We start from the raw sequence: 24,665 nt of genomic DNA on the forward strand, positions 1-24,665 counted from the left end.
GGTATGATATACACAAGTGCTTGGTGGTACACTGAGGCGAAGATGGTTTTTGGCGTAAAACTTTTGCATTGGTAATAAAATAGCAACAGATGTATCACAAGAGGCTAGGGTGCCTTACCAGTCACCGGAGTTCGAATATGTACACTGGCAGAAGACGTTGTTTGGTTATATATCATCATAAAGTTATCTACTCATATCGCAGCGTAAGAATAATATATGCTTTTGCTCACTTCTTATGTTAGATTTGTTATCTGAACCTTATAAACTACACCCAAAGAATAGCCTGGGTTATTGTTAAGATACCGAGCCTGTCCTCGAACTTTGAACCCAAATGACCTTGACCTTTTGACCAAGTGACCAGGATTTTCAGTCAGTTGACTACTTGGTTAAATCTGTTAAATTTTGCTTCATAATATCATCACATTATATCCACTAGCTACATCAGTAGATACAGAATTTGGCCTCGACATTTGACACCATGACTTTGACCTGTGGTCAGCTGACTCCTTGTTTAATTCCGAAAACCTTCGCTTTAAAATATCAACAAAATGTTCATCATTTACGAATGCAAAATTAGACCTTTACTCTTGACAAAGTGTCCTCGACCTTTTTTAACATGACCTTAACCATAGGTCAGTGTATTCTTTGTTTGATTCTGTCCAATTTTGTTTCTTTATGTTATAACCTTGGCCTTTGACTTTGATTTTTGGTTTTTCATGTTCGTTTACTGAATAAATATGACAATGGGCCTCTTGGTTACTTAGAGAAAGTCATTTTAAGATTTTAACCTATTTTACCCATGTGACCTTAAAAGTAAGGCAATGTCATTCATTTTAACAAACATCCCATGGAAGCCTTTCATCCACCCATGCATGCTACATGCTCAATGCCATATCCCTGGGCCTCTTGGTTATTGAGAGGAAGTCGAAAATTGTTGCATGACGGACGGTTCCCGACGACGAACGAAAGGTGATTGCAATTGGTTACTTGAGATTTCATCTCAGGTGACCGAAAATATTATACACAATCATATATCTTCTGTGACTACGTGTAACTTTACGAAACTACTTGCTGTACAGTCCGACTAAGTGAAATTTGTCCTACAAAGCATAAGTACTCTCTTAAATTTGGCGAATAAACATCTCTATGTCTTGCTAATTACCTGTGTGCACCTGAACATTAAGTGTATATAGTTTTTGTACGCTTTTTCCATGTGGATTACGGTTAAACCAACTGGTGTGGATGTTACAAATAGAAAGCTTTTAATTGCGTACGACTAATGCTATACATGACAGAACATCAACTCATCTACTGGGATATGAAATAATTCCCAACTAACTTGATCAACTCAAAATTAGAGTTCAACCCAGTTAAACTGTTTTAAAATTAAACGGTTTAAATAACAATTATGTAATGAAGAGGGGAACTATATACTTGTTAAGTCAATATACTATCACTATGTCCATCTTAGATGAATTCGAAATGCATAAAACAATGGTTTGCACAGGAAAGTAGTATTTTAATGATTCAAAATGGCATGCAAACATATTCATTGATAATTTTCAGTACATAAAAGTCTCCGCCAATCCGCAACATCGTTTGAAGTCACTTGTAGTAATTAATAAGGACTTACGCTGACATTTTGCCTAAAATGGACACAAAAAGGGGGCGGGGCAAAATTAACAGCAATAAATTACGCGAAAAATCCATCCGCCTATATATCAAGCAGAATGTTTAATATTACTAATATGAGAATAACTTACTTTCACCGATGTCATTTTTTTTAATTTTCGATGAACAATGATAATTCGTAATTAGCCAATGATATAATTAAAGCATCAAAGAATTGTCTTTGGTCTGCTTTAGTAGGTTGAACGCTGACGAATTTCCATTTGTCTACTTTAGTATATCAGATGTCAGACAAGAGAATATAAAACACATTTCTGTTTCAAAATGATATGTTAAGTGATCGTCTATAAATAGCTCGTACAAAATACATTTGCCCATTTAAACGTCGTTCGATGTTGAACCTTAGCGGTTCCAAGAACATAGATATAACCGAGACTAAAAAGACATGGCCTAACGAATATTCAGCGTCGAAATCATCATATTGTGAAAAACTTCTTTTCTGACAGAAGAATGTGAAGATAGGAAAAGACGAGATATGAATTGGCTGATGGGGTATGTATCTACCTAGGTGGGTTCTTAACATAAAATTCCCGCTAATATAGGAATACAAAATGAACTATCAATAAACCAAATCAGCAAAGGTTTGTCTCTATCCATGTTCCACCATGTGTGCCACGAGCAAGCCGATTTCGGGGAAGTCACTATCACAAAGGTTGCACTGAAAAGGCGCGACCGTTCCACTCGGTAGAACAATTATTACCTGTTTGTCGTTTCGTCCTAGTATTACACTTGACTGTTCCGACTCTGCAGCCTCCTCTTGATCATCCTCCTGACGCTGAATGGAAGTAATAGCTGCCGCAATAGCATCAGCCGTTCGCGAATATTGTGTGCGGTCGACCCTTGACGACTCCGTTACCGGTAAATGCTGGTCCGAAACCTCAGATTCGATGTACATAGGCTGCTGCTGAAGCTCGTCGTCATAAACAACGTCGTCCTCCATGTGGCCATGGCTAGCCACATGTTGCTTAAATGTATTTTCCTTACGAAATGATCTTTTACACTTCGGGCAACCGTAGGCAAATTTCAAACCCACATCATGTCGTTTCAAATGTTTCTTCAAGTTATGTCGCTGATTGAAACTTTTCTCACATATCTCACATTGATACGGTTTGTCATTAGTGTGTGTTTTTTTATGCATAGCGAGGTCGTCAGTGCGACGGAAAGCCTTGTTACAAACATTACATTTGTGGGGCCTTTCCCCAGTGTGTATCCGCTGGTGGCGCTTGTAGTTGGAATATGATGTAAAACTCCTAGAACATTCGTCGCATTGATATTTCTCAAGATTGCTACTGTCGGTCTCGTGTATGCGTCTGATGTGTGTGAAAAGGTAGTTCCTACAGGCGAAGGACTTCCCACATACATGGCAGACGTTGTTTGCTTGACTATTGTGGATTTCTTTATGTCGGTTCAAGTTGCTTAATGAGTAGTATGAGGAGCTGCATATTTCACATACATAGTCCTTAACACCGGCATGAACGCGAGCGTGAAGCGATAGGTCACAACGCCTACTGAAGCTCTTCGAGCATTTCGGACAATGAAATTCTTTCTCTGGGGACTTCTTGATGACTTTCTTTCCATTTTTAGGCTTATTTATACTGTGAATAACCTTATTAGAAAACGTCTTCTCGCAGTGTTCAGTCTGATGACGTTTAAGATTTCCGCTATTGGCAAATAATTTATCGCAATATGTACACTGATATCGAACAATCGGCTCTTCATCAGCCTCAATAGGCTCTATTTTAGGAACTACATCGGTATCAAGATCGAAAGTTGACACACTTGCTTCTTTATATAATGTATTCCCCGCCCCATCATTCGTTTCGCTCTCTGCATCATCCATCGGTTGAGTAGACGCATCATTTTCAGACTGCATCGCATCATGAAATGATACCTCTATGATTTTGCTCTCCGACTCTTCTGGTGGTGTCAGCAATGACTGCTCGTACTTTTTAACTATCGATTCATTCTCAATGACTGGTTTCAAACTGCTGCTGTCATTCTCCTCTTCTTGGTTGTCTGTGAGACTGCCATCTGCCACTTCCGACAGGTGGAACTCTAACATGTGTTTCTCAAGCCAGTATTTGGAGCTCATAGATTTGCCGCAATGCTTACACGGGAAATACCCGCCATGTTCGCGTCCGCAGTGGTCATGATACTGTATTCTGCTGACGAAAGTTTTGTGGCATATATCACAGGATACATCCTGTTGTTCGTTGTGACTCCTCTTGTGCTTTCTAAGTTTATCATGGGTGGAGAAACCAATGCCACATTTATCACACACATTTTTGTTCTTTCTGTAGTGTGTTTTCATGTGAACTCGGAGGTCGTCAGCTCTGTAGAAACGCAATGAGCACACATTGCAACAAAATTCCCGGTTATCGCAATGTTTTTTCATATGCCGACGGAAGTTGGATGGGTTGTATTTGATTTTTAATCCACATACATCACAAGTGTGGGGTTCTTGTTCCGTGTGTATTTTCATGTGGTCATTAAGATATCGACGGCGCTTGAACTTTTTATTGCAGATCTTACACTGGATGCTACCCTCACTGCTAACGTTCTCTAACATATGTGTGTCCAAAGAACTTTTGTTTGAATCTTCCTTCCCGAAAACTCCACATACAAGTCCATCCTTTTCTAATTTTTCGTGTGTCAGTTTTTTAGCGGACGGTCGAGGGGTGCGTGAGCTCCGTCTGGTTGGCACTTGTGTGTATGCAATATCTACGACTTCCTTTTTAATTTCTAGTGCCCTCGCCGGATTTGAAACGGGTGAAGTGCTGAAGTCAAGATGTACGTGCCGCAGTATATCCTGGTGTGTAAACATGCCTTCCTGGCCTTTATTTAAATGTTCACTTTCGTTCATGTTCGTGTCACTACCGTCCATGTCCTTGGTAATCTCTTTTCTCTCTACTAATTTCGATTTTTCGGGGGTGCATTCTTTCTGGTGTTCTTCTAAATCACTTTCTGAGGCAAATTCTTGCATACAGTTTTCACAGTTCAAATCTTCAACTTCTGCATGGGACAACAGGTGACATTTAAAGACTGCTTCGTCTTCCCCTAGAATTTCCCCACATACGTAACACACCTTACGCGGACTGGTATGAGTCAAAAAGTGCTCGTGAAATTGCTGTGCACAGTAGAATCTTTTCCTACATTCTGTACATCTGTGCTGCTGTTTAGGAGACTGTATTGCCATATGCTGATTCAAAACTGTTTGTGAAACGAAGCAACTTTGGCAAAATCCACACTTGAAAATATGTCGACTCTCTGATTTCTGAATGACAGGGGAGATAGCCTGTTCTGACCTCAAGTCCCCGTCGCCATTTGTCTCCGATTGCTCACGTGACACATGGAAACTTTTATGTCTTTTCAAGGTCTGCGTACTAAAAAAGACCTCCTTGCAAATATTGCATTGCAACTTATTTTTCCTCTTCGCTCCCATCTCGATGGTATATCAAGTAAATAATGTATTGTGATCACCAGGCCATGCACTCTGTCATCTGAAAAGGAACGTACACATTGATATTATTTACATTCACTTATTTGCAAAATATGTTAAACAAGAGGCCCATGGGCCTTAACGGTCACCTGATTTTTGAAATATTTCAGTAAATTTGAATGAAAGAATGAATTTCAAAACAAATAAAACAAATGATAGTCAAAAATGTGATTTCCCTATAACTATAGTAAAGTTTATCCCCTCCCATGGGGCAAACGCGAGACCCCAGGGCTAGGAAATTCACAATTATGGTAAAGCACCTTAAGACCCTTCGATCTGTGAAGAGTATTTAATTCTACCTTATTTGGGTTGTAAGAAAAAGATTTTTAAAATTTCAGTTAATTTGACCCTTTTTGGCCCCGCCCATCAGCCCCTGGGGGTCAGTCAGGACCAACATGTACATACCATCAAACTGTCATCCCAAGCTGATAACGTTAACGAAGTTAGAATGGATTCCAATAAAAATTCAACAAGTAATGGTCAAAAATGTGATTTCCCCATAAACACTATAGTAAAGTTTACCCCCTCCCCAGGGGCAAACATGAGACCCCAGGGTCATGAAATTCACAATTTTGGTAAAGCACCTTAAGATCCTTCCATCTATGAAGAGTATTTGATTCAACCATATCTAAGAGTAGAGAAGAAGATTTTTGAAATTTTGTAAATTTTACCCTTTTAGGCCCCGCCCCGCAGGCCCCGGGGGGTCAACTAGGGCCAACATGTACATACCATCAAAGTGTCATCCCATGCTGATAATTTGATACAAGTTAGAATGAATTCCAATACAAATCCAACAAATAATAGTCAAAAATGTGATTTCCCTATATAAACTATAGTAAAGTTTACCCCCTCCCCAGGGGCAAACATGAGACCCCAGGGTCATGAAATTCACAATTTTGGTAAAGCACCTTAAGACCCTTCCATCTATGAAGAGTATTTGATTCTACCATATCTGAGAGTAGAGAAGAAGATTTTTGAAGTTTTAGTCAATTTGACCATTTTTGGCCCCGCCCCGCAGGCCCCTGGGGGGTGGGGACCATATAATTCACAATTTTGGTTCACCCTCAGCCATGGAAGCTTCCTGTAAAATTTCATTGAATTTAGTTCAGCGGTTTTTGAGAAGAAGTTGAAAATGTAAATTGTTTACGACGCACACCGCACGACGCACGACGCCGGACAAAAGGCGATTGCAATAGGTCAACTGAGACTTCGTCTCAGGTGACCTAAAAAAGCACACGAACTAAAAATTGAACTGTTGGATTTTTACTCCCTTTGATAATGTAAGTAAATATAACATATGCAATACACTACTTAATAATAAGCCTACTTTTATGTTTGAAAGAAAAGTTCCTGGATGTCTGGATGGTTCAGATGATTTATATATATATATATTGGCTCAGAACACCAATCGTACAATGCATGCTTCGCACCGGTGAAAGACAATCAAACTATGGCAAATTCTTTACCATAAATTGTAATAATTATCCAGGTTTGTTGTTCAATCTATTCTTGTCTATAACATTTTATCATAACGACGCTAGAACACAAGAGAAAACATATTTTACATGAATTCATTATTCTGATGTCACGATTCGAATAAATAATCTTAATTTTAACTCGGCCGGACCTTCAAAAATTAACCCGTTTTAAGTAGTCTCCATTTCCCCGTACAAGCATGTTGTGTACATAATGTGATAGAGTACTAGAGCAGTTTGGAAAGTTACGCCTAACACAGTATAAACAAAGTGAAAGAACAGATGAATGTTGTTGTTGTTGTATTTTTTCCTTTTTTGGGAAAACCCCAGCACAAAATCCATCTTCAGAAATATAGAACTTTCAATACTCAAAAGTGCTCAGATGCCACCTACGGCCATCTACAAACTACAAAATTTTCTAGGCCCCAACCAGCTATTTTTATTTTTCAACCTCTTATTATAAAAAGTACTGAGAACACTGAGTATACCAATAGTAATATAGCAGGATACCTGTATGTAATGTACATTGTATGTTCCATTACAATCTGAATCTGATACCCGATATCAATACCAATCTACAAGTTAATTCCTGTAACGTATACATCGTCCTGTTGAAACGCATACATGTATGCTAAATATAGCTCGCAGTAATCGATACGACCTCCTTTGTGTTATAATAATAAATGCAATATAATGTATGTACTGCATTGTGTTTAAGCTTAAATTTCAATTCAATTAAGGGTGGTGTATTTTGTTTCCTGTTGCAGGTATTGTATACCTGGTAATTTTCACCCCGTTTAATTTTCCCCATTTTCGCCCTTTGAAGAAAGGGCGATTCTAAGATAAAGGCGAAAATTCCAAGTGCAGATGGATCATAAGCATACCCTCTTACTTTTCAACTGTAAAATCGCGTACTAGACTTCGCATCTTCAATTAAAAAAACGATACAAGTTATTTTAAAAATTCAGTATTTCTTTGTAAATTATGTAGTCTGGTCATGATAAAATGAAATACAGAGTGACATCAAATTCCTGCCATGGCAAAGACTAATATTAAGTGTTCATCGTAGCTTAATTGTGGCATCCATTCATGTATATGTACATGAACAAGAGAAAACACTTGTCAGTCATTAGTCACGGCGCGGTGAACTTACAATTGACCGTGTTTGCTTAAAATCACCCAAGTAGGGACTAAAAGAAAATCTGAGCACAGGTAAACGTTATTTCACACCTGGTTACATTCACATGCTGGTAAGACAATTGGGGAACTCGATAAGTCCCAAGTGTTCCGAGTGCAACTGTATTGAGAATTTCCGAACGAAAATAACCTGGGCGAAAATTACCGGGTATACAGTATAATAACAATGTCATTTTGATAAAGAAACTCGTCCACAGAAAGGGCAAACGGGTTTGACCTTAATCCATTGTTAATAAGGTCAAAGAAGCATGCGTTGTGTGTGTACTAAACACCGTTTAAGCAGCCCGAGGATGACATCTTTATGATTATTTAGAACTATTTACAGTAATATCCCAGTAACCTCTATTTTAGAAACTAAAGGCCAAATTATATGGGGCGCCGTTTTAGTATTTATCTGCAAAATGTGATATCATTAATTCGATTAAATTATATCACTTAATGAATTAATGATATCAACAAATCGAATTAATGATATCACTTATTCCTAGAACTAATTATATCAATATATCGAATTAGTGATATCATTAATTCATTTAATGATATCACTACTTCGAATTATTGACATCACTACATCCATTTATTGATATCATTAAACATATGGACTAAGCCATAGCCCGCTATCGCTGCTTGATATAAAAAAAAAAGAACAGGATCATTATTTTGACAACGATGGTGTGGACTGTCCGAATGTAGTGCCGCACTTAAGCTTGATATCCATTATTTGACCTCTTTAAAATTAGATCAAGAACTGATCCATATTATTGCTATTATTTATTGAGATGAAATACATAATAAGATTTTAACCTATGAATAGTACGATATTTTACAAAAATTGCCACATTCCACAAGAACCTCATTTTTGACACTCTTAGAGGACGAAGTCATTTTCCCAAAAGTTAGGTGAATAAATGATATCATTACTTCGAATTACTATATCATTAATTCATTTATGGAAATCAATAATTTGAATAAATTAATTCAAATTATTCATATCAATAAATTAATTAATGATATCAAAAAATAAGAGCTTTTATTGTATACTTAGTAATAAATACAGGTTTTTTTGCATATGCATTATGGCGCCAAATCTCCCGATCCGTAATCCTTACCCATGCATTATTGATTCAGTAATGCACCCCAAACCCTGTATTGGCCCTCTTCGCGGAACACCTCTAAATTTTGCGTCTCATCAAACTATTCGGGTCTCTCGGGTTTTGACGTAGGTGCTGTGTTGTCAGCGAAACCAAAACAAACAACATGGCGTCGAGTAGACGAAGGAATGAGGACATGGGAGAGAAGATTTTAAATTCGCTTGCAGCACGAATTGCAGAGCTAGAATATCTCGCCGAGAAGGAACACATGGTAACCTTGATCAGTGACATGGTAGAAACACCTTTGGAAAGGAACTTATTTAGAAATCATTATAAATTTGACAGATATGAACTTCATAAAGACTTAAAAAACTTCAATATTATAAAGTGTTTATAATTCAATACATTAAAAATTTGAATCTGATTTTTCTTGTCAAGTTATAATTGTTGTTTTGATTAATGTTCTGTGATTTATTACTAAGAATACAATAAATTGAATAAAACATACCTTTTTCCATATCGGACCCAATATTGGCCCAGAGACCCCAATATTGGCCCAAGGGCCGAGCCGAAGGCCCTTGGGCCAATATTGGGGTCTCGGGGCCAATATTGGGTCCGATATGGAAAAAGGTATGTATTATTCTCTATTTAATGATAGAAATAATTCGTATGATAGATATAATTTATTCGAATTATTGATATCCATAATTGAATTAATGATATCAATAACTTGAATTATTGGTATCATAAAATAGTTTAGATATCATTAAATATTTATTGATATTATTAATTCATTTATTGATATCAATTATTTGAATTAATGATATCAATAATTCGAATTAATGATATCTTATTTTGTAGATAAACACTAAAACGGCACGTCATAAATTCAAGTTTATTCGATAAAAATGTACAACAACACAACACTCGTTTTCTTGTACACAACACATACAATATTGTAGCTCTGGGCGATTTTTGACAAATGTCTGTCATCAAGAAGTATTGTAGCCAGGGTATGAATATTGTTTGAGCACAGCATGAATTAATATTTTTTATTGCAATCTAAAACATACTGTAGTTATATCAAAATACATTGATTAAACGTTTTTAAGAAATTATCAAACATTTTTAATTGGCAAGATTAAAAACAGCGACAAGTTTGTTTTTAAATTTTTTTTAAACTGTTCCTTGTTAATAATTATAAAAAAAAGAGTCCAATAAAACTACACAAGAGGCCACAAACGTATATCATCAACTGCATTTGGGGATTCTGAAGTATTTGAAATATTGCATCGACATGTTTATGAATCATGTACATATATGTATCTTAAATGGTTTGCATTTATAACGTTTCACCACCATCTAATACAACACATGTACAGTAACCGTTCATACTGAACTTATCATTACATCGTCTTAATTTGTAAATTAAATATTGATATTTAAATATATAAATGGAAATAATAATGTACCAGTGTCTGTTGGAAATAATAATATATCAGTGTCTGTGTTCATACAATTGACAAAATTTTAAAAGAATACATGCATGTAACCCCCTCCCCTTTTTTAGAACTACTCCACAAATGGTCTTAAAAGCTTGCTTGAACAATCAAATCAAAATGAACTCCATTTGAGCTTAATGCTTTTTTATTAAATGTTATACTAGCACAAATTGGAGTTTAACTGTATTAATAGTAAAGGAATTAAAATAATCACCATTTAGTTTGTTGGATTGCGGTGCGCTACCTTAAATTTTAGTGTTAGTAATGCATAAGAGTAGCCTCCCTTGGATTGTTTGTGTGTAAAACATAACCTGACTGTGTACGTAATCTTACTCGATTTCGTCGGGATTACGCCATTAAATTGTATCTTTGGCCAGCTTAATTAAGATAAGAATAACACAATTTGTTATGTGCTGCTTTTGCATTGAAAACATGGCCTAGCATCAAACAGAAACAAGAAAGCGGATTTGAAGCTGTGACCTACTTTAGATGTGGAACCTGACTACGGATCTGCTCGATCTCATTCAATAAGTACTTACGGTTTTCTGTAGTAATGATGTCAATATGGGTATGATCACTTAATCATGCCTTGTATGTTTTGTAAATTTTGAAGTCTGGCATCAAGTAAAGGAATTGATGAACACCAGTCTGTCTCGGAAAAACCCACGCCGATCTGGAACGGATTTCCTTGTTAACGTTCTGCCTAATATGTGAGACGGACCCGGGGATCACGGAACGGATACGGAATCACAATGCATTCCGTTTGTTCCTACGCCCCTACCAGTCCATGGTTATAACTGCAGGATACAAAACATGAAAAAATAAAACGATCTGGTGAATAAGATGTCTCAATAAGTACAGTAAGTAAGTGTAAAACATATTTGTTTTATTATATACATGTATATAAATTCAATAAAAAAAAAGCATAACCGGTTACATGTATATAGAGGATATTGAATGGTTTCCCGTTTGATATATAGATCGAGGATATTAAATGGTTTCCCGTTTAATATAACAGATATTTCACGAGTATGACAGAATATCGATATTTTCACGAGTGCGAAGCATGCACGAGAGAACAATATCGAAATATTCTGTCATACGAGTGAAATATATGTTATATTAAACGGGAAACCTTTCCATTTTCTTTTTATTGCAGTACATATACTAAAAAACAAAATTAAAAACATCGAAAAATTAATTTTGTCAAAAAGTGCAGGAATCAGTAATGAGTGTCAACTTGATGGCGTCATTTTGAAAGGACTGATCAGCGCAATTTAAGCGTTTTCTGCTGTTATCGGGGAATCGGTGCATGAATAGCTAACGTCAAGTGAGCATTTTGTCAAAACTAGTCAGAATATTTCAGAAATACAGCGAAATAATCAATTTATCTATTTCCGCTTCGATTGGAAAAATCGGCAAGTTTCAATGAGGTGGATACAAAGTATATACAAAATATATATAATACATCTAAACTTATATAAAATATAAATTTCTATCTTTCACTGTCAAAAATGCAATAAACTGATTTATTTAACATCAGATTGTACTGATATTATTTGAATTACAGTTGTAATTTGCCGTTTTCCTGGCACGTGTCGCATGAAGATATAGGCCTAATATTCCAGACATGTTTACTTAAAAGTGGAGGGTACTAGGTCACCTTGGTAGGATGTTTGCCCTGATGGTGTAGAGGTCACTAGTTCGAGGACCGCCGCGGGAATGGTATTTTTCATTACTGAAATTGAATTACGAAATAAAATTACAGCAAAACTACAGTTATTAAGGATACACAGGACAATTTTGTCGTTATCGTTTTCGAGACCTATATCAATATGTTATAACTATATTCTTTGTTTTACTGTACAGCTACCAGGTATTGAAATTATATTATCTAATACCATTCTGTTGTCTTTTTTATATACATGTATATACACCGTATCTGATAAATTATTCAGACGATGTAGTTGATCAATACAAAAAAATACTATTATTATCAGGTTTGGTTTTGTGAAGTAATTACCAGTAAGCTATCTATTTAATACCAATATATATGCACACTATATCATTATCAATACTAATGTGTTTTATTATCCAGTTACGAGGACAGAGTGTAAATAAATGCAGCTAGTAGTACGTAGTAACAGGCGAAAAAAATCCAGGTGACAAAACTGCTCATAAAATATTTATTTACGCAACCTAACATGTTTCACGTACACTATTTGATTAAGGCCTCTAGATATTTGTTGTTCAGTGGATGTGACATACGTAACTAGAGAAACTGGTGGTGACAAATACGTTCCATTTTTCACCCTTATTTCTCACTGGTGAACTTTGACCTATATTTTCATGGTTTGATTGTTTAAGTCTATCAGCGTATGTTGACTATTCAATAACTTTTCTATCGGGGAACGTGACGTGCATTTCGAATAACAAGTTTAATTTGGCCATGGCGTCACGAACAGTGTGTGTGGTATCAATGCGAGATTGTTCGACTGGGTACCAGAAAAATGGAGAGGCTAGGTCGCAATCTACGCACATGTACACAATTTTAATTATTCATCATGTGATTTGCGTCCTTGAAAACAACATGCAGTCATACGAGATTTAGAAGTAGATATTCAGAAATAGAATATCGACACTTGAATCAAATAAGTACAAGGATAGTTGATGATTCTTTTAGTCTGGGCTTGGATCTCATAAAAACGGGGCAGCGGTGGACGTTAAGGTGTCCCGACACTTTATCACTAGCCCCCCACCTCTGGGTTGCGAGTTCGAAACCTACGTGGGGCAGTTGCCTGGTATTGTTAATAGTACGTTAAACAAAATTAACAAATCTCGTAAAAAACACATAGACTCAACTGACTAATATCTTCATTGACATAAGATACAGACAATGTTAAAAGTTATATTTACCATTGATATGTATAGCATTTGCAAATCAGCATGGTGCATTTCATTAATTGCAAAATTCTTAATGGTAGATAGAATCAGAATTTAAGCGATGATATCAGAAGTGGCATTTAATAGGTATATAAAAATGCTGAACAACAACACCGGGGGACATTTTATTTTCAGTTTGATCCAAACCCACCTAAGCAGCTGACACAGAAGTAAAACCCACTACATCAGTGGCCTTTAAATATAGGTCGGCGTTAATGGAAAGTACCATTTCCGATATCAAAATAAAACTATCTTAGAGTTTGCTGTATATCCCTTGATGTTGTGGTAATGAATATTATTTTGAAGAGAGAAAGTAGCTTAAGTATGTAGCTTGTATGTGCCAGGCAGATATATTATATATCACATATTAGTGTACAGTATATATGGATTGAATAGATTTTTTAAATTTTCATTGCGGCTATGAATACCAGTAGCTAGCTACATATCCCGTGGCGCGCGGAAGCCTTGAAATAATTTTTGCCCCAATTTTAACCCAAAACCTGTCTACATCTAAGTTTACGACATTTAGTTCATTATACAAGTACCTCAAAGGATTTTGGGCCCCACTGTTGTTTTCTTTAACGCTTCAATTCTTTTTTAAGTTTGGCCGTTTCTGTATTTTTCTCCTCTACTCTGTTTGTTTAATCCGCATGTGGTACGCGTGTATTGACATATAATGGCAGTATTCCCTTATTCTGATCAGACCGATATTAAACATGAACAACTAGAGACAAAAAAGATTCAAGAGAACGTTTAGCAAACGTTTATACCTCTAAAAAGAAATGATAAAAGCTAACAGGCGAATTATACGGAGGCCGGCTATCGGCCTAATAATTGTTCGATCAGTTTCAAATTGAACATGTACGACTCCCGACCAAACCTCAAATGTCTATCAATAAGTACTTGCTGAGATGGCAGTTGTTAATTGTCATAATTCATTTTCCGATCAGTCTCAAAAACATGAACTCTACATGTATTAGGGACTGAGGGGAACTGATCGATATAACACGTTTGAAAAATATCTCTTCAATACTTAAATAGCGAAGACAAGATGTAGATGGTCACCTGTCGGAGATTTCGTTTGTTTGTTTTCGTCTTGTTTAATTTATTTATTTTTGTTGTTTTTTATATCAACAATTGTTTAAATATGGACCATATTACTGGGCAAAATGTTTAGTTTGTTTAGTTTTGTATTCTTTCTTATTAACCATTCTTTATTCGTTTATAAAGTTGATTTTCACATTTGTGTGTCGTTTGTACAGATATCTAGCGAACACACACACATCCAGGGAACCCCGATTCCCCTGTAGTAAGAAGTAAGACCCACTGCGGGCTTTCATCCGAGCCAATAAGAGTTATCAATATTAATTGGTATAACTCGTTTTGCAATTATTTTGAAATAAACAAAATATTTTATGTACATTTGTACGATTCTATGTTTTCCCTACAGCTGTTTCCGTGTTATCTTCGTGTATATGATCCTCGGCGATGGTAGAAAACCTGTAATTTGACTTCTTAATTGAAGACGGCACACAAGAACATATCATACAATGCACTGGAATAGAACCTTTGGGTGATTTCAATCAAATATTTTGACTGCCAAGTACCTATAATGATTTCCCCAATTATACAAACGTGGCCACAAAGAAAGATTATGTTTTATCCACATGGTTTATGAATATTGTAGATTCTAACATTAGAAAACTGCAGTTCCATTAAAAAGTGCACCCGCCGCGAGTCATTACACTACGCCATATTGTGAGTACTTAGAAACGGAAAGTCCCCACAGAAACGAAAATTTGTGGATTGTTACCTTTTTTTTTTTTGGCAATTTACTTAAACTTGGAATGACCTAAATACTTTGAATTGGTTTTACTTTTTTCCTCTGTTTTATTTTCAGCTTCAAACGGCCCTTTGAAAGGACTAGTTAGCCCGTTATCAGTTATCAAGTGACAGGCCGTAGAGCCGTGCTATCTTTGTCAGGTTATCGCATTTTAGTGAGGGTGCTTATTACAATGACACCGAGTTGCTCATTTATTTATTGTTTTTCATATAACCATAGTTGCTGTGTCGACCGGAAACACAAAACAATAAAAAAGTCATAGTTTAAAATCATAAATTTCCCTTTACCAACCAATTATCAACATAAGCCTCTCGAGATTCGGGATATCGTGGTTCCCGTCATCATCAGTCAACAGTTATAAACGAAATCCTGGTACTCGAGGCAAATAACCCTTCAATATCAAATCACCTATAACGCTTAATCCCCATATTGAGCGAAGTGTGGATCTGATCATCATCAAAGGAATATTATAGAGGTCAAATAGGCTGTACAGATCTCGCTAGAATCCGACTTCTTAATGAATGCTTATTAAATATTTCGGTCGTTTTTTCTATGTTATTTTTCTATTTACATTTGTTGTACATAGGTCTACCATTACATTTGTATTGCATTGAGATCCAGGAAATTAACTTGTACAATTTATCATAAATAGACATATTTATCCTTAACTATCGGACTGCTCACATTAACTACTCTGAGATTTGCACTATTACTGATAAACCATAGCTTGTGGGATTCCAGCACTGACAGGACACCTGAAGTGAGCGAGATACACATACATTTACTTGACCTCGTCAAAAGCCAAATACTTGACTTTGTCAAACAACCTATACAACATCTTAATTTACATCCCACACATCGTACACGGCTAGATAATGCCTAGAGAAAGCAGAGATGTCTTATGTGTCATTAAAGCGACACATCCATTCGAGTTAAAGGACTATTTTCTTTAGCGTCACTTGTACACTTGTGTATTATAATATATTGATATTTTATGCGTGAAATTCAATATCGTTAACATTAATAAGGAATATATAACTTTGAAATTTACGTATTCATTCTTTAAAATGTGGGTAACCCGCCTATGTTTTGTTGCTTCCTACAACAGGTAAAGCTCGCCTAGCCAATTGCATACCATAGAAAGCAAATCAAACAAGCCATCTTGGTCATTTTCTCCAGTTCAATACCAAAACAATTTTATTTAGAAAACAAATAAGATGATGAGCGAAATATATATATTTTTTTAGATTTTATAGATTTTAGATGTTTCTGAGGTAATTTATTGACAAATTATATAAGTATGAGAAGTACTAAAGATATTATATTAAAATGTCCCTTTAACCCACCCGATCTCTACAATTTAAACATATCGTTTCTCCCGTACTCCAAGCTCCTGTCACACCGCTTATATAAAGGCTGATCCTATTTACTTTAGGTTCGTAAACGCACTATACGGGAACAATTAGTTGGTGACTACAGGTAAAACACAGTAGGAAGTAAGGAAGCATCCTACGTACACCAACCGTATCCCACCGTCATGGAGTCGGATAAATACAGTTTCCAGACTGGCGTGAAAAACACATTTACGACCGTAGATTATGTTCTTTTTGGATTTATCCTGAGCGTATCTGCATCCATAGGTCTTTTTTATGCCATCAAAGATCGTAACCGCCAGAACACACGGGAATTCCTGATGGCGGGTGGAGATATGAACCCTTTACCAGTATCACTGTCGCTTCTGGCCAGTTTTATGTCCGCCATTACTCTTCTGGGTGTTCCGGCCGAAATGTACAATTACACCACAATGTATTGGTGGATTGGACTCGGGTACCTGTTCGTAGCTTTTGGAGCCGCTCATGTTTTCATTCCCATCTTTTACAGACTTCGAGTTACAAGCGCCTATGAGGTATGTCCTATAACTTCCGTTGTCTGTTTTTCCATAAAAGGTGCTTGCTTTTAATTATCAATAACAGTTACACGTACACTAATATATTTAGGTGTATATAAGAATTTTTTTAATTATGATTTTTATTTTGTTTTATTCTTTTTTATTATTATTTGTTTTGTGATATGCAATTACTTTTACACGGACGCTTATACAAAAAGTAAACAAATATATATGGGTCAAGATCACATAGAAATAAGTTTTACGAATAATACATGTTGGTATGCGATATAATGAAGGTGTTAGACACAGAGGGTGCTAATTGGAATGAAATTGCAACTAATGAATGCTAACTTTTGAAAACATTAATTGATGCCGCAGTTAGACAGGGTCAACCGTTGAGTCTACCATGACCATGGACAGAATCACGATAAACCGAGGTTTGCCAGTGTAAACGGTTTCTAATGAGATGAGGCGTGTTATATAGTACTCATACCATGATATACTGAAACTGTATCGAATTGACTTTCTTACAACTAACAATCTGAAGGGAATGAGAGTCACAAATGCGTGATCGTGAACTATAAATTTAGTGGGGAAAAAAAGAAAAATAAAAGAGACAAGATAAAGGGTACGGCATTAGAAATCGTGAGAAACTGTCTAGCTCAGTAGCGATATTCCGGTATGGGGTTATCCGTAGGAGCAAACACTACCCCTATTGTGTCCGATTTATTTTTGCCTTTAAATAGTAAGTGAAAGAAGTTCCTGTGCACCTCTCCCGAAGACAAAAACAATGTCAATTATACTCTTCTGTATTATTTGATAGGATATACTGTGAAAGCAATTATTTCGATTTGTCTGTCATGAACGTTCCCTTTCTGGATAGAAACACAACTTTTATTCAACCTACAGTATTTACAAAGCGCATGTGATTTGTTTGCAGAACCTACATTGAATATCACAATTACCGCAAAAGGTATCAAGTACTGGTATTACCACGAAAGGTGTCGACTGATGACTCACAAACTTAAAGTGATAGTCTGCTAGGAAAATATCCACATGCCCCTAATTTGGTACGATATGTCATTGATTTCGAGTTTGAATAGAGTCGGGGTGCATGTACCTAATTTGGAACGTTTTGCATATCCCTTTGAAATACGATTAAAACAACCAATAGATTCGTTTGCTTTCGTCAGAAATATTATCGATACCAGGAGTACATTCCAAATGCTTTTGAGGAATAGGAAGCAATTAGAAGTTAAATGCATATTGGAAAATCAATTTATTATTCTTTTAAATCTTTGGATATTCATTGTCTCCACAGTATCTGGAATTCCGATTCAGCAAGGGAGTGAGGACGGCGGGATCCCTAACATTCTCGGTACAGATGGTAAGTTTATGATTTTGATTTGGGATAGCCTTTTGTTTATCATGTAGGATATCTTATCACACACAGCCACATACATTTATGTATCAAGGTACGAGTATGACAACCGTATATAAACGACTCAGTACGTTACATGTACATTATATACCAAGTAAGACTAACATATTGTTGTAAGACTTTCCATTTCAAATCATGGCTTTTAGATGGTTTAGTTCAGCTACGCTACGATGTTTAGTTTTATTTATCTGCTTATGTATCAATGTACGGATGACTCTGGGTTTTTTGTTTGTTTTTGTTGTTGTTTTTTTTAACGTGCTATCTACAGTGTCATTTAACTCCGGCTATGTTTGATTACAGCTGCTGTATATGGCCCTTGTGTTATACGCCCCCTCACTAGCACTCAATGCAGGTATGTACTAAATATATTATTTCCTTTTTTAATTGTAAGCAGTTTTCATTCATTTATTATCCTCTAAATTATCCCTGATTATTGTAGAACCGTAATTCCTACACGAATAAACAAAGAAACAAGAGAGAGTACCGATATAATATCGAAATATAATTCTGAATCGATATACTATAGTAACAAAGTCAATTTACTGACCAAAATATAGATATTTGAATCAAAGCTCAGAAAGAATAGCAGAATATGTTAGACAGTGCAGTCTTCTTCAACAACGTCACCCGCTATACAAATCTACGTCAAATTTTGTTTAGTCACATTCTCAAACTGAGACCTTTGGTGATGACAAAGGAACCACTAAGCATATTAACAAACATCGAACACATCCGACTTCATTATCGCAAAATGATATAGAATATTTCCATGTTACAAAAATGTAGATAAAAAATTCGACCATATAATTTACCTATTGTCCCACCATTTCCTTTGAAAGAAAGTATGTTTGTATACAATGGGAAAAAAATACTAAATGACTTTTACTGACATCCGATAGACAATCTGACTAAACGGGCGATTGCTCTATAAAATACTATAAAGTAGTAGGAAAACGATAAAGTATTTTTCAATGAATAATATGACCCAAATAACAGGTGAAATAATCCTGCAATTCGACTTGTTCCCGCTATTCCTGAATAATAAACGGATGATATCCTTACTCCGCATGGAGGTCAAAGCAACATGTCATTTTAGTTTTAGTTCGATTGGATCAAGTACGTTGTTATAATAATTACCAAAGACAATAGGAAATACAATGTAGAAACATGTGTCGCAGACATTCATGTAAATATATCACGAGTCATTTTGACTTGACTGTCCTTTATCAAACGTTATTATATGTCGATACCAAATATCCACAGACCCACGAGGTGTTGGTTTTCTCTAGCTCCACTGATACGGCCATACGCATGATGACTAAATGATGTAATTTACATGTATATGCATGCTTCTTATTGACGCCTCGTGAATGTTTCCAGTTACAGGGTTCACGTTATGGGGATCTGTGATAGCTGTAGGCGCTGTCTGTACACTTTACACCTGTCTGGTACGTCACCCTTATTGTACTTGGTACATGTTAAACAAACCTCTGTTGTATGTGCCATTTACAATCGTATGCATATTTATGTGACTTACCTAACTATCTGCTACATATACCTGTTCGATTTATCAATCTTCATTGTGTACAAAGTAGGAAGAATGTTGAACCATATGAAATTACATGTACTTGTATCTGTAATTATTTCAAAATACTTATTACTAATAATAGTCATCTTAATTTACACCTGTATTGATCAAATGAAACAACCCTTACTCTACAACAGTCTATATTCTGCAATATTAAAACGACAATTTGGAAACCGAAAGTTAATGGATTTCTAAGACTCACCATGAAATACAATTAATTCAACGAAACGTACCGTCGTGTAAGCACTGCTTTATAAAGGAACACTGAAAAATTGAATAATAAAATCATAATGAGGTCATGGTTATTTTGTTAGTTTGTTTCATAATTTTGGAATTAACTACTCAAAGCCATTATTTGCTTTTTTGTAAAACTACCCATTTGAAATATAGAATCCTTGTTCTTTGTAAGACATCACAAGGGCACATTATGCCTCGTTATTTCTTGTTTTTGTGATACTCCTACATGTTTAGATTTAAATGCAGGCACCTAAACAATACTTTTAATTGGCAGGAAGTTAGTCAATGTTCGAGCGATATTTGCTCAAATCACATTCATTGCTTCTACCTATCTGAACATTTCCTTGTCTGTGAACCTTGTATTTCTTTGTATTTACCTGGACAGGGTGGTATGAAGGCGGTCCTGTGGACGGACACTTTCCAAGTAATCATGATGTTTGCTGGACTCATTGCAATTCTAATCAAGGGCAGCATAGAAAGTGGAGGCGTGGGGTTGGCATGGCAACGGGCAGCGGATAGTGGCCGAGTGGTGTTTGATGAGTGCGCTATTCATTAAATATCTATCAGCGTTTGATTAGCATAGCAATTACATATATCACTTAACTAATTTTTATCTGAAGGCGATAGACCACTAACAAAACTTTAACATAAGGTAAACGTATAGTGAATATGGTAATGATTGAAGAAGGTATTTAAGGATATGATAAAATTATATAGCTGTATAGATTTGAAGTCTTTATGGAAATGTTTAGCTATTTGGGAATACAGCTTTTATTATCTTATATTAATTAAGGATATAGTTTTATATGGTAAATGGATTAAGCATAAACAAAATGTCTCTTTATTGACTACAATCATTGATGTATGTCTTCGCCTGTACCAACAGCTTCGATCCCAACCCGGCAAAACGCCACAGTGTATGGTCTCTCGTGAATTGGTGGAACATTCACGTGGGTAGCCATATATGGTGTTAACCAGGCTATGGTACAACGCTGCTGCACTTGTTCATCACTTAAGAAAGCTCAGCTGTGAGTATCTTGGTGTTACACTGTGCTTTAATAAAACTTCTTTGTTAATTATACATCAACTTTCAAGAATATTACAGAACACCTTAAATCACAAAATGTTGTACGACTGTCTCCACAAGGAGCGGTTTGATTGAAAAATCCTTCAAAGTACGTCAGTTTAAATATTTATAAAAATGTTCTTTTTATATCGTGACTGGCCATATCACGTTAGAAAAAGTATTCTACTATCACGCCATAACTTTTGTATTTCTACAACATTGATCGAGTTAGAGTTGTATATGGGTCTATATTATCACGTCACAGGGCTATATGGGTGAACTTTCCGGGTTTGTGTCTTATTCTGTACCTTTGCTGCCTGATTGGAATGGTGATGTACGGGTTTTATAGCCGCTGTGACCCCTTCAAATTTGGCCTCGTGCAGTCATCAGACCAGGTAAGCTAACATGGATGTCTCACACAAATGACATTATCAGTTATGATACCATAAAATTGATAAATATCCGGGCATGTGTTGCCTACCAGGTACGAGCGTTAGAAGCCCACTTCCCTAGCTACCGTTTCCGAAATGCGTTACAGCAATCACAATATCCCAAACGATCGTAACACAGGGTCATTTCAAAAGATTGTTGTACCCTCCAATTTGTATATGTGGAGGGTACCTAAGTTTTGACACTATGCCCTCTCTAACATTAACGGCAATATATCATTTCATCCGGCTCTATATTTGTATCAATTTAGTAATACATTCGTCCTTTTAGAGTAAACAGTAATATTAGAAATCAACAACGGATATAGAAATCAAAATGTAATAAAAAATATTTCATCAATTCTAAGTTTCTAAGTTCTGTATGGCGTTGCTCACAATAACGTAACGTCATCATTAAATGATGATGTCCTCAATTTTGACGCACAGTCCAAGGAGCATTGTAAATGGCGCAATGAAAAACTTTCATGAAATCATATGCTTGCAATTATAAAAACAATCCGGTCTCTTCCGCGAACAAGGAAATCTCAACCCTCGTGTATGTATGAGTTCGGCAGACCAGCACTCGGCAAACCTCGTCTAATAATCTTTCCGAAATGTTTACAGTTGTAACACTATATAAATATGTTTGTACACCGAGAATCGCTTATGATGTCATTGATGAAAACCGACCCTCCTTTTCAATTTCAGTTACTTCCCTTGTTTGTGATGGACGTACTTGGTACTGCACAAGGATTCCCGGGATTGTTTGTCGCCAGTCTCTTCAGTGGTGCTCTTAGGTAAGCTTGATTATTACAACATATCTCAGGTGAGCTTGATTATTACAACATGTCTCAGGTAAGCTTGATTATTACAAAATATCTCAGGTAAGCTTGATTATTACAACATATATCAGGTAAGCCTTGATATTACAACATATCTCAGCTGAGCTTGATTATTACAACATATCTCAGGTAAGCTTGATTATTACAAAATATCCCAGGTAAGAATGATTATTACAACATATCTCAGGTAAGCCTTGTTATTACAACATATCTCAGGTAAGCTTGATTATTACAACATATCTCGGGTAAGCTTGATAATACAACATATCTCAGGTAAGCTTGATTATTACAACATATCTCAGGTAAGCCTTGTTATTACAAAATATCTCAAGTAAGCCGGATTATTATTCTATATCTAAGGTAAGCCTAATCATTACTACATATCTCGAGTAAGACCGATTATAACATCATATCCAAGGTAAACCTGATTATCATTACATATTTCAAGTAAACCTGCTTATTATTACACATCTCAGATAAACCTGATCATTATAACACATCTCAGGTACACCTAATTATCATAACATATATTAAGCATGCCTGCTTATTATACCATATCTAAAGTAAACCTGATTATCATAGCATATAGCTAAAGGACCCTGATTATTATATCATATCTCAGATAAACCTGATTGTCATACCATATCTCAGGTAAACCTCATAATGATAACGTATCTCGGATACACATGTATCATGTAAACCTTATAAGAATCAAATATCTTAGGTAAACATTGTAATACTAACAGTTTCATAAAAACACAACCCATGAACATTGGTAAAAATCCTTTACATTTGGGTTTAAAAAATGAGTCAAACATGTCATTTCATCAATTGTTACAATAAATTATCGTTCTTACCTGAAATCCACTTACAATATGACATTTTTTCGTAATTAAAAATAATTGTGTTTATTCGATATTAAATTATATATGTTATTATTAATATGTTACTATATTTTGTCTTTCACAATGTGTCGTTTCAGTACAATATCTTCAGGACTGAACTCCCTATCTGCAGTTGTACTACAGGATATTATTAAATCCTACTTTTTACCGAACCTTTCCGAACAGCGTGCGACACTTGTGTCTAAGATCCTAGGTATTATACACATACATACAGCTACTGTATGATACACTAATCCCGACAACCTTGTTCTGGTTCTGCGAGGTCTCTTAAAACTGCGATCTTTGATAACGTCTATGGGTTACATGTATTTATATGAGCGTCAACGAAAGTTCCCGTGTGTTATTATGACTTCCTGCTTGTAACATCAATAAATTGTTATACTGAGTAAATATTTTAAAATGCTTTAAAAGGATCGATACAAGACTTCGTCAATATTTGCTTTCTTTAAAATTTTGTATAAACAGGGGTTTAATTCTTAATTGTCTTTATTGTACTTGTAGTCGTCTTCACGCCATCAATACAGAAACGATAAGTTCAGAATCAATGTATACAACGTTATTATGATCATAGATAGTGTGAATTTCGGAAACACATTATGCGAATCCAGAATGCATCCTTACTGATAAGTCCGTGCATATGATAACTTACAATTAAGAAAACTATTTTGTAATTCCAGTACATAACCAAAAGTGTATGTCCATATCTATGATATCTTGTGTTACCAGCCCTAGTATTTGGTGTGATCTGTCTCGGACTGACTTATGTGGCATCCTTGCTGGGAGGTGTATTACAGGTATTTATATTCAAAGTCTCATAATACCGTTTTGTTTGTCACTGTCTTATATGGATCCATCTATATTTCAACGAGCCAAATACTGACCCTAAGGAACTGCCTTTTGTGGTGATCAGTTAGGCTATCAATCTATCGCATCCTCACAAGTTGTTATCAACGCTGCTCGTGTTATGCTCGTTTTGTCATCCTTTGGAAGCATTAAGCGCGTCACCAACTCAAAGATATGTTCATGTTTAA

General features: G+C 35.8%; 2 protein-coding genes across 2 annotated transcripts; one reads left to right on the forward strand and one right to left on the reverse strand.

Moving 5' to 3' along the window:
* Positions 1–1,498: 1,498 nt before the first annotated feature.
* On the reverse strand, positions 1,499–11,308 carry LOC117334083 (zinc finger protein 585B-like). Its single transcript, XM_033893526.1, has 2 exons — positions 10,993–11,308; positions 1,499–5,189 (listed from the first exon to the last, which is right to left on the reverse strand). The coding sequence occupies exon 2, from the start codon at positions 5,129–5,131 to the stop codon at positions 2,279–2,281; it is 2,853 nt and encodes a 950-aa protein (XP_033749417.1). The 5' UTR covers positions 5,132–5,189; positions 10,993–11,308; the 3' UTR covers positions 1,499–2,278.
* A 5,284-nt stretch (positions 11,309–16,592) lies between these two features.
* Positions 16,593–24,599, forward strand: LOC117334090 (sodium-coupled monocarboxylate transporter 2-like). Its single transcript, XM_033893538.1, is given in 11 exon segments — positions 16,593–17,145; positions 18,449–18,514; positions 18,869–18,920; positions 19,949–20,016; positions 20,779–20,933; positions 21,280–21,325; positions 21,327–21,421; positions 21,725–21,854; positions 22,596–22,684; positions 23,712–23,827; positions 24,361–24,599. Coding segments are annotated over 11 exon segments (1,278 nt in total). The 5' UTR covers positions 16,593–16,776; the 3' UTR covers positions 24,453–24,599.
* The last annotated feature ends 66 nt before the right edge of the window (positions 24,600–24,665 follow it).

This window comes from Pecten maximus, chromosome 1 (genome assembly GCF_902652985.1).
Source record: "Pecten maximus chromosome 1, xPecMax1.1, whole genome shotgun sequence".
Taxonomy (NCBI): domain Eukaryota; kingdom Metazoa; phylum Mollusca; class Bivalvia; order Pectinida; family Pectinidae; genus Pecten; species Pecten maximus.

Coding starts and splice junctions, on each gene's coding strand:
- LOC117334083 (XM_033893526.1), bottom strand. CDS start 5,131: ATGGGAGCGAAGAGGAAAAATAAGTTGCAATGCAATATTTGCAAGGAG.